Raw genomic sequence first — 10,883 nt, forward strand, 5'->3', positions numbered from 1 at the left:
GGGTCCCTCGACAAGTAGTAACACAAAAAGTTAAAATATGGAGATAAGAGTTTTCTGCCCGGCAACAACAATATGCTTCCTATACTGGAGAGTGTGCACGACAGACGATGATTGGCCCGCCTCACTTGATAGCAGAAAGAACAAAAAAAACACCCACATCCACTGCAGAGTTGTCACACTCACAACAAGGAACACGTTTTGTGAGAAAACATTTGACATAACATGTAAAGATGAACATGAAGCTACGTGTTGGTCTCTCAGTAATAATATGTACGTGTGTGGCAGCTATTGTTGCAATGGTCCTGGGTCTGCTGCAACCTCATTCAAGTTCAACCTCAAGTGGACTGTCTCTGCAACCTAATTCGAGCTTCGAGGCACAGTTTATTGCCAAATGCAAAACATTCACAGGAAGAAGAAGGTAAACCATTCTATATCACGTCTGTTCACATTTTTACCAGTGGTGTAAAGTAACTAAGTACATGTACTCAAATACTGTACTTACGTACACATTTGAGGCTATCTTTTTGCTTTACTGGAGTATTTCCAATTTTCAACACTTTTACTTCTACTCCACTACATCTCACAGACACATATCATACTTTTTACTCCACTACAATTTGTTTTTAAACTTTAGTTACTAGTTACTTTGCAGATTCTGAATACTATTACAAAACATACGTTAACCACTTCAACCCTATTTACAGTATACGTTGACCGTTTGAAAATAGCTGATCTACAAGCTCACAACGCGTCGATGCATTGTGAGATGGTAGATCTGCTCATTTAAAAATATTTGTATACATGACAAACTTGTGAAATGGTACATACTGCATCATGACTACTTTTACTTTTGGTACTAAGTATATCAAACTAAATTTGTCAAACTAAAGTCAAACTAAATGCCTCCTACAATGTTTGCCAGTTGCCTAAAAAGTTTGGGAACCCTTTATCTAGGACTATAATATAATCTAGGAATAATTTCTTGCAGTGGAGTTATGGCAAGCTGCCCCTCTTAATATGGGGGCGGGGTTGACATGTACAGCCCCAGTGGCCAATGTGGCGTCTATGTATTTATGTCTATATATGGTTGACTCAGTGCTAGTGAAGCACACTTCCTGCAAAGGAAGTGGTGCAGAGCTTGAAACCACTAGCAGGCAGTTCTGCAGCTATGAAGAGGAGTTTACCTCTATTAGTACTTAAAGGGATATTTCACTTTCAAAAAAACGTTGGGTCATTTTGTCGTCTACTCAGGCTTTTGTGAGCCCCCCAGACAGTTTTTATGTTCAGTATTACGCGAGGGGGCCGTGTTTTTTCGATAACTTTCATTTATTTTATTACATTTTTGTTTTGTATTACATTCTTTTCATTTTCAGAATTAAAAAAAAAAAAAAAAGGAAAAAAGTAATCGAAAAAAACACGGCCCCCTCGCGTATTAGGAGGGCAGGGTGAGTCACCAGAATCAAGGACGGGTGTTTTTGATGAATCTAACATGTTAAAAATGGAGTTTGGAGTTATAATGGGTTTGTATAGGAAGGGGGCGTGTCTGATAAAATGAATATCAAATATCTAAATACTGAATCAAGCAACTTAAAAACGTCCAAAAACTTTGGATCGTTTTATCGTCTACTCAGGCTTTTGTGAGCCCTCACAAAAGCCTGAGTAGACGATAAAACGATCCAAAGTTTTTTTGAAAGTGAAATATCCCTTTAAAGCAGAGGTGGGCAACTTTGATGATGTAGAGGGCCACTATATTTCCACACTCACCCCAGAGGGCCACATTGCACATACCGTCGGGCCATATGTCACACAGAAGTCGCAAAAATAGCCGATCTACTAGCTCAAAACGTGTCACAGTGCGACGCGTTTTGAGCTTGTAGATCTGGTGTTTTGTTTGTTTTTTAATTGGAATTCAGATTTTTTGTTTGCTCTTTCTGAATTGGAATCCTGAAAAATTACATTTTTATTTTATTTCAAATGCATTTAGTTATACTTATGTTAACTTTATGAACTTAAACAAATACATTAAAAAAGACAATAGAATTGTAATACTAGTCATTAAGCTACTAATATAGACTGAAGTAATTAAAGCAGGTTATGATTGCATGTTTGGAATTGTAACAGTGTTTTAGTGTAACATTTAGTGAAGGTGGGGGCCTCATGTGGCTCCCGGGCCGCCAGTTGCCCATGTATGACTTAAATAAATGCAGTGAAGGGTTTGGTGGCTGATTCCATTGGAATGTGTAATGTTGTCCCTAGTTAAATTATGTTTCCTTTAGGCATTATGATTCTGTGGGTTTCTACTGTATGTTTGCTATATGTGCTTTTAATTGTTGTGGCGTTCCTGCCAGCTTTATTTTAAAATCCCCTTTTAACCGTGTGCCACTATCTCTGCAGTGGCACACATGACTGTCAAGTGATATGGAAAACATTTGAGAGCGCCTATGTGGGCAAGGATCCATGTAACGTTCTGATGGAAGCCTATGACCCTCTCTTTGCTGCAGAGCCCTTCGATCCTGCACGCAACAGAGTAAGTATCAGTGGTGTAAAGTAACTAAGTACTTTTACTCAAGTACTGTAAGTACAATTTTGAGGCTATCTTTTTACTTTACTGGAGGATTTCCAATTTTCAATTCGTTTACTTCTACTCCACTTCATCTCAGAGGCAAATATTATACTTTTACTCCACTTTAGTTACTAGTTATTAGTTACTAGTTACTTTGTAGATTTTGAATATCATTACCAAACTTAGCATACTGCATACTTAGGCTATTTGAAAATAGCCGATCTACAAGCTCACAACACGTCGCTTAGCGACACATTGTGAGCTTGTAGATCTGCTATTTTCAAAGCATTTTGAAGAAATGCCTTCTGTGTTCAAGTGTGTTCATTCTCTGTTTTCTGGCTTAGATGATGTTCTGGAGCAAAACAAAGGCTTTTGTCCGTGAAATCACCAAGAACACAGACTGCTATGAGACTCTGGAAGACACTCTGCTGGGCTCTGTGCTGGATAAGATGAACCATGTGTACAATGGCAACTTGACCTGGTGTGTGAAGGAAGGCAGCAATGGTAAGACTCACTGTTTCACTGTTATAACAAATTATGAGATAATCTTCTAAATAATGAACGATGGTTAAAGGCCTATTCCCTGCTGGTCTGATACTGTGTGGTTTAATAATTTTTCGAAAACCATTGATTATCAACTGAATTATACTGAATTGTTTTCTTTTTCGCAGTGCGTTTATATCTTTGTTTTCCTAGAAACAGTGACCACCGGGTGCCCACCCTGGAACCAAACAGGCTGTGATAACGCTGTCCGTTCGTTCTGGAACAGAGCCTCTGCTGGAGTAAGTACTATAACAAGACTTAAATAAGTAGATCCACATACTCTGAAAAGAGGAGAGAGATGATCTTAATACGATGGAGAACCACTCCGTAACGTACAGTATATATTCTTTAGGATAAAAACTACATGACACTTCTGACTTCCAGTATAATCTACTAGCGGAAAAAAACAGTACTTATAAAGGAACATTCAGTGTGTACAAACATATCGTCCCTGTCGGGCAGAAACCAGCTTTGTCCATTTCAATAAATCAGTGCTATAGAGCACCAAAGTCTGACGTAATTTACGCATCCTACCTGGATCGCATTTTTTCCACCCATTCTGAATTCCCATAGACGTGTTTAATATCGCGTCAAATAAGAACTGTGTTCCAAAAATAATCCAATGACCCCGGCGGTTTGACTCTTATGGATATGAAGCATCAACCGACGGTGAGAAAATGGTAATGTTACTTCTGCCGAATGAGTACAATTTTCGCCAGAAACAGACTGTATCAAATATGACTGACTATCATAAACGATACAGAGCCTCCTCCCTGACAATATCGCAGAGACAGTTTGTTTATTTTTTCACCACAATTCTTATATGAGACGATTCTAAGATGACCCTATTCTCCACAGAGAAATTACTTTACGACCCAGGGGACGAACGAGTGACGTCAGGACTTTTGTACTGTATTGAACATAAATTTACGTCTGTGTGGGTTTTACAAATATTGAAGCAATGAAAAGTATTTAAAAAAGCGCTTCTGACTAAACCTCCTAACGCCATTGGATCGTCAAACTGTCGGTCAAACCATCTAACTCCAACGTTGGAAAGAGACAAAAAGTCAGACGGGAAAAAAAAAACGTTCTCCACATTAATGGTCAAAAACCTCTTAACTCCACTGTATTTGGGTAAAGTGATGATGATGATAGGAGAACACATGCAAGTATCTGACAATGTATAAAGTCATACCAACTTTGATGGGGCAGTATTGTGTTGTTTTAAAAACGATATAATCATAATAATCTAGATCTCTATCACACGAGTAATATATGCCAGCTTGAAAGCACATTGTGTCTTTAAGGCAGGGGTCTTCAACAGGGGGTCCGTGACCCCTCGGGGGTCCTCAGAGTTACTACAGGGGGGCCACCAAATCTTTGTGCGAAATGATTACGTTTTACATTAACCACTTGAACCCTAGCATCCCTATTCTGAGGAGAACTTTAGCCAAAAATAGCAGATCTACAAGCTCACAACGCCTCGCGCTGCGAGGCGTTGTAAGCTTGTAGATCTGCTAGTTTTGGCAAAGAGATATAGGTGTAGAGGGAAAAAAGAGCAGACCACGTAAAAAATAAGTTAATCTGAAACACAATTGTACAGTATACAATACAGAGGGGGTCCCTGCTTCATCTCTCTCTCAGCTAGGGGGTCCTTAGCCTGAAAACATTGAAGACCCCTGCTTTAAGGATGTGAACGTAGTCTAGTTTACCTTCCTGTACTGTGATGAATATAAATGAACTGACATGAGATATCTCTTGTCAAATCAAAATCTGAGATTTTCTGCATGCATAAAACTAATTGTGAATTCTTCCTTTAGCCACACAAAGGGTGTTTATCCAGTTATTCAGTGTGTGAGTCCTCTGAACATTTATGATCTCTTTAGTTTGCAGAAGCTGCATGTGGTGATGTCACTGTATTGCTCAATGGCTCTACGGCCGCACCATTTGATGCCAATAGGTGAGTTGTGCTAGACGTCTTCTGTTAACAGCAGTCCAGTAACCAACTACTAAAGTTAAAACTGATATTTAGGCCTACTGTATTGATACTATTTCACTGCACATTTTAAACTTATAAAAAAATACATATATATTTTTTTAAATGTACACACTACTTTGGATGCCAATAATGATACAATATCCGACTGGTAAAATACACTTAGATTGTATACATTGTGCTTTTGTATTTTTACATACATGTAGTCCATACATGGGGAACTGGCGGCTACATGCGGCCCCCACCTTCACTTAATGCGGCCCGCAGGTTAACATCGGAATACTGATATATGTTTTATTCAGCTGTTACAATTCCAAACATGCAAACATGACCCGCTTTACTTCAGTCTGTATTATTAGCTTAATGAATAGTATAAACAAATTAGTCTTTTTTATGTCCAAAGTACTTGTATTTAAGTTCATAAAGTTCACATAAGTATAACTAAATACATTTTAAATTAAATTAAAATGTTACTTTTCAGGATTCCAATTGAAAAATAGCCAAAAATAAATCAGGATTCCAATAAAAAAAAATAGCAGATCTACAAGCTCAAAACGGGTCACACTGCGACGTGTTTTGAGCTTGTACATCGGCTATTTCTGCTACTTTTGTGTGACATGAAGCATACGGCATTAATTTACGAAAAAAGTTAAAATATGGAGATAAGAGGTGTCTGCCCGACAGTATTATGTGTCCCTCTGGAGTGAGTGTGGAAATATAGTGGCCCTCTCAATCATCAAAGTTGCATCACCCCTGTGTCGTAGGCATTTAAAACCTAGAAATGATAAATGGTGCATTTATATAGCGCTTTTATCCAAAGCGCTTTACATAGATTGTGCATTACATTCACACACACACATTCACACACCGATGGCGGAGGAAACCATGCAAGGCACCAACCTGCTCATCGGGAGCAATTAGGGGTTCAGTGTCTTGCTCAAGGACACTTCGACACTAACTCTGGGGGAGCCTCCCAGCCCGGGATCGAACTGGGAACCTTGCGGTTTCCAGTTCACTCTACCCCTGAGCCACTGCCGTCCCGGTAGAAACCTCACCATACGTTTTCAAAGTTCTGTTTTTGAGTTGCTACCATAGCCTGTATGCACAACCACACATTGATTAATATAAACACTGAGCCCTGAAGGCAGGATAATACAGGATAAATACATTGAGGTGAATTAATTACCAGACTGGTTTCATGTAGTACCGTATTATGGTCCATACTGAACCATATCTGTAAACAAAATCCAATTATGATGGTCATATGGCTGTTGTCGAGCAGAAACCCCTTATCTCCATTTTAACTACTTGATCATACTACAGCGTCACACAAAAGCATAAAAAGTACAGTAGCAGATCTGCAAGCTCGAAACGCGGCGCGAAGCGACGCGTTTTGAGCTTGTAGATCTGCTACTTTTGAACAGTTTTGTACATGAGGTTTCCTCCCGACGGAGACGATATGTTGTCCATAGGTTCCTTATAAGGGAAATCCACTACAGTTCCGTATGAGTGGCACAATATAGTGTTCAAATTTCTAATAGACTAAGACAAAAGGCAACTTGGATGTGTGCATGTAGTGTGGAGCTTAAGCGCCCTCTGGTGGACCAATGTGGCATATATATTATTGGCCAGGTATTCACCTGTTTCCTAGGCTGTGTGTTTTCCATTTCCTGTCAATTTCATTGGATATCATTGGTCATCTGACCAGTTTCATTGGATTTCATTGGATCAAATCGACAGGAAGTGGAAAACACACAGCCTAGGAAACAGGTGAATACAGTATATGGGTACCAGTGGTTTGAGTGTCCACCTTGGGATTGGGAGGTCAAGGTTCAATCCCCGAGTAAGTCATACCAAAGACTATAAAAGAATGGGACTCAATGTCTCCCTAATTGGCACTCAGCGGGTTGGATTGGGGGGGTAAGTCCCTACATGTGACATACTAGTGTCATGTCCAGGGTTTTACACCAGGTGTAACATAAGGTAATACGGTGATTTATTACCAAATTGACACAAAACATGGGCCCCTGAACATAAAATCCTAATCAAACAAGATCCTATGCTTACTGTTAACCAAAAATATAAAGTACATAGATCTTACCTAACTCCTAACTAAAAATAAACACATGGTCAAACGAAAACCAAGTGAAAGAAAGGCCACCCACCCGTACTGTACCAAGGCTCCACACTAACTACACCATGTTAAAAATGACAACTCTATAAACACTAACAAATCTAAAACACAGAAGCCAGAGGTTGGACTCTGCTTGAACTGAGACGTAAAGATTGTGGTGAGAGACATTGTTTATAGTCCACAGCCTGGTCACAGGAGCCAATCAACAGCAGGGTCCACCTAGTAGCCAACCAATCACATTCATACACCACTCAGTCACCAGCTGTTACTCAATCACTCAATCAGCACCACTCAATCACACCTCCTGTACCAATGAGGGAAGTAGACATACAGAGGGCAACGCCACACAGGAAAATACACACATATGACCCCATGGTCATAACAAGGGGGTGTACTTGTACAAATGACCAGTGGTGGAAAAAGTACTCACATGTCTTACTTAAGTAAAAGTATCAATACTGCAATACTCTGTTACAAGTAAAAGTCCGGAATACAAAATGTACTTGAGTAAAAGCACAAAAGTATTGTCTCTCTCTATTTTGATATACTTTTAAGTATATCAAAATATACTTAAAAGTACCAAAAGTTACAGTACTCATTGTGCAGAATGTCCCATTTCCCAAATTCAAAATGTATAAAAAATCTTTTGAAAATGGCCGAAATATATATAGGGCTGAAGTGGTTCCTGTGTGCGATAATAATCAAAGTCTAAAAAGTAACTAGTAACTAAAGTTTTCAAATAATTGTAGTGGAGTAAAAGTGCAATATTTGCCTCTGAGATGTAGTGGAGTAGAAGAAAAAGTTCTGAAAACGGGATATACTCCAGTAAAGTAAAATACCTCAAATTTATAATTAAGTACAGTACTTGAGTAAAATGTACTTCGTTAATTTTAACCACTGCAAATTCTTACAATGGACTAGTTATGCACTCACTCAGCTGAAGATGGTGAATAGATGCTGCATTGACTATTACCTTGTTTTACCAGCAGATGGCAGTCAAAGACAATGAATGGGAGTCTATGGGCCTGTGTCCACTAGGTACTTGCTGCCAGTGCCAGTGCTTTTGAAAATAGTGTTCAATGGTAACAGAGAGCTGCTGGCAGCTGCCTCCGAGCTCCTGCCAGCTCCAGCGACTTGTTTTCAGAGCACTCTGTGTTTGTTTGTGTGCCTCGCTGCCTCTGAACATTTCTTTCCGGTGCTTGTTTCATAGTGACTGAAAGTCACTATGAAACAAATTTGGAAACGAAAAAAGGGGACATTTATTCGCAACCCATAAAAATATGTCCACGAGACAAACCTGGGTCCCGACCCATTGTTTGGGAAACAGAGGTTTACATGAAATTACAGTAAGTTGGTTGTTTTGGTGTGTGTGTGTGTCACAGTTTGAATAGAAGAACGCTTGGCACTCGCCCGGGTCAAATCCGGCAACCTCGGAACGGTCGCCACCAGGTACACCTAAAACTATATGCCGAACCCTAACCATATTCTTAAATGTAACCTCAGTAAAACTATGCCTAACTATGCCTAAACCTTATTCCTCAGTAAAAAACGAATACAAGAATACAAGAACCACGAAAAACAAATGGGGGCGAGTGTGTTTTGGGGCGAGCGTTCCAGCTACCTTTGAATTGTGACCCATGGTCACTCTGGTAGAACACAGGACTGAAGCATGTTTGTTATAAACAACCCTCAAAGTTATGATCTTCTTCACAGCACACTTGGCAACATAGAAGTCCCACGGTTCAACTCCAGCAAGATCACCAGGCTCAGTATCATTCTGGTCACCCAGGGGTATCCTATGTAAGATAATTATTGATGATTATTTGTATATAATTATGTTGCTTCTGAAATGTAATTTCTTCATGTGTGGTGGTATGTTATTGTTACATCATTGCTGTCAGGCAGAAACCTCTTATCTCCATTTATGTCATATATCATAACTTTTTGTGTTTTTTGTACATTAACACTCTACTTGATCATACTACAGCGTCACACAAAAGTATCAAAAGTAGCAGATCTACAAGCTTGAAACGTGGCGCGAAGCGATACGATTTGCGATCTGCTATTTTGCTAACACTTTAAATAGTTCATCTTTCACTCAATAGGGACAACTACCGTCGCAGGTTGATGATGTCATTTGTCCATGTGTGGTCCAGCCCTATGGAATGTATGGAGTGCATGTGAACATGAAAAACAACGTAATACTTCCTAAGGTTAATATGAGCATCAAATCAATATTTGAAATACTTTTTATTTTCACATGCATGCCATACATGTCATAGGGTTAGACCACACATGGACAAATGACATCATCAACCTGCGACGGGAGTTGTCCCTATTGAGTGAAAGATGAACTATTTAGAGAATAAATGATATTTAGGGTGTTTTGATTTTTAGATTTTATTTATAGAGGGCGATTATAATGTAATTAAGGCATATTTGGCTTATTAGCCAGGGATCCTGTTAATTTTTTATCCTGAAAAGTAACAGTTTTGGACATAATGAGGTTTCCACCCGACAGAGACAATATGTTGTTAAAAAAGAAAATACAAACTGTGTAAAATAACAATAAACATGTTTATGAACATTTTTATTTAGGAAGAATTGTGCCGATCCATCTTTACAAGACTTGCAGAACAGGCTGGCTCCAGGACTTAAATACAATTGCACGGTGATGACTGAGTGAGTAACAGTGTTGTGTGAGCAGTGGTAGAAGAGGTACTCAGATATTTTACTTAAGTAAAAGTAGCAATACCACAATACCGTGTTCAAAATGTTACTCGAGTAAAAGTACAAAAGTATTGGCATCAAAATATACTTAAAGTACCAAAAGTAAGTCATAACATTTTAAAAAATAGCAGATCTACAAGCTCACAACGCGCCGCGATGCGACGCGTTGTATAAAATAGGGCTAAAGGGGTTAATGTATGTTTTATAATATAGCCTACTACTTTATATCTACAAAGTAACTAGTAACTAAAGTTTTCAAATAATTGTAGTGGAGTAAAAGTACAATATTTGCCTCTGAGATGAAGTGGAGTAGAAGTAAATCTATTGAACATGGTAATTTTTCATTCTGTCATTATGTCTCTCTCTTTAGGGCCAAAATCAAAGCCTGCATCATGACCAATTCACCCTGTGGGGCCTGTTGGTAAACTACTGTTAGTGGTTGTGGTGTAAAGGTAAAGTGGTGTAAAGGTAACAGGAAGAGTGGGCACTAAGGAAGACTGGGCACCTCAATGTAAAATTGGCCATTTGGTCCTAAATGTTAAAACATTAAATATTTGGAAAACGGTCTAAAGTAATGTAAAGTATACATGATTAGAACATGATTAAAGGGCAAGACCACGTTGGTAGAGGTTTGGGTTGTGTAGTTACCTGCCATGATGTAACTCCAAAGGTGGACAACAAATCCCAAATAATTGCTGCATTGATTAGAAATTGAGAATTCAAAATATTCTCCTCATTGACTTACATTGTACGGTAAAACAGCTCTCAAAGTCTCTTTTAGCATGTAAACGAACGCAAACAAAGTTGATTCAGACAATATAGGACATCACCAAACTCAGTACTGCTTGTTTTATTTAATAAAAATGTTAACTCCCTGTTGATTTTACTATTTGAATATCCGGATCCGGATCCACAGA

At 38.8% G+C, this 10,883-nt stretch overlaps 1 protein-coding gene across 1 annotated transcript; it reads left to right on the forward strand.

The window, feature by feature from the left end:
* The first annotated feature begins 216 nt into the window (after positions 1–216).
* LOC308076687 (ADP-ribosyl cyclase/cyclic ADP-ribose hydrolase 1-like) lies at positions 217–10,464 on the forward strand. Its single transcript, XM_080417092.1, has 8 exons — positions 217–418; positions 2,395–2,527; positions 2,908–3,067; positions 3,260–3,345; positions 4,993–5,066; positions 8,950–9,036; positions 9,835–9,918; positions 10,337–10,464. Exons 1-8 carry the CDS (start codon positions 231–233, stop codon positions 10,389–10,391), a joined length of 867 nt encoding a protein of 288 aa, XP_080273218.1. The 5' UTR covers positions 217–230; the 3' UTR covers positions 10,392–10,464.
* The last annotated feature ends 419 nt before the right edge of the window (positions 10,465–10,883 follow it).

This window comes from Gymnoscopelus braueri, assembly GCF_963280865.1.
Source record: "Gymnoscopelus braueri genome assembly, chromosome: 21".
Lineage (NCBI taxonomy): Eukaryota > Metazoa > Chordata > Actinopteri > Myctophiformes > Myctophidae > Gymnoscopelus > Gymnoscopelus braueri.

Coding starts and splice junctions, on each gene's coding strand:
- LOC308076687 (XM_080417092.1), top strand. CDS start 231: ATGAACATGAAGCTACGTGTTGGTCTCTCAGTAATAATATGTACGTGT. Junction 2,528..2,907: donor TCGATCCTGCACGCAACAGA/GTAAGTATCAGT, acceptor TTTCTGGCTTAG/ATGATGTTCTGGAGCAAAAC. Junction 3,068..3,259: donor TGTGAAGGAAGGCAGCAATG/GTAAGACTCACT, acceptor TTGTTTTCCTAG/AAACAGTGACCACCGGGTGC.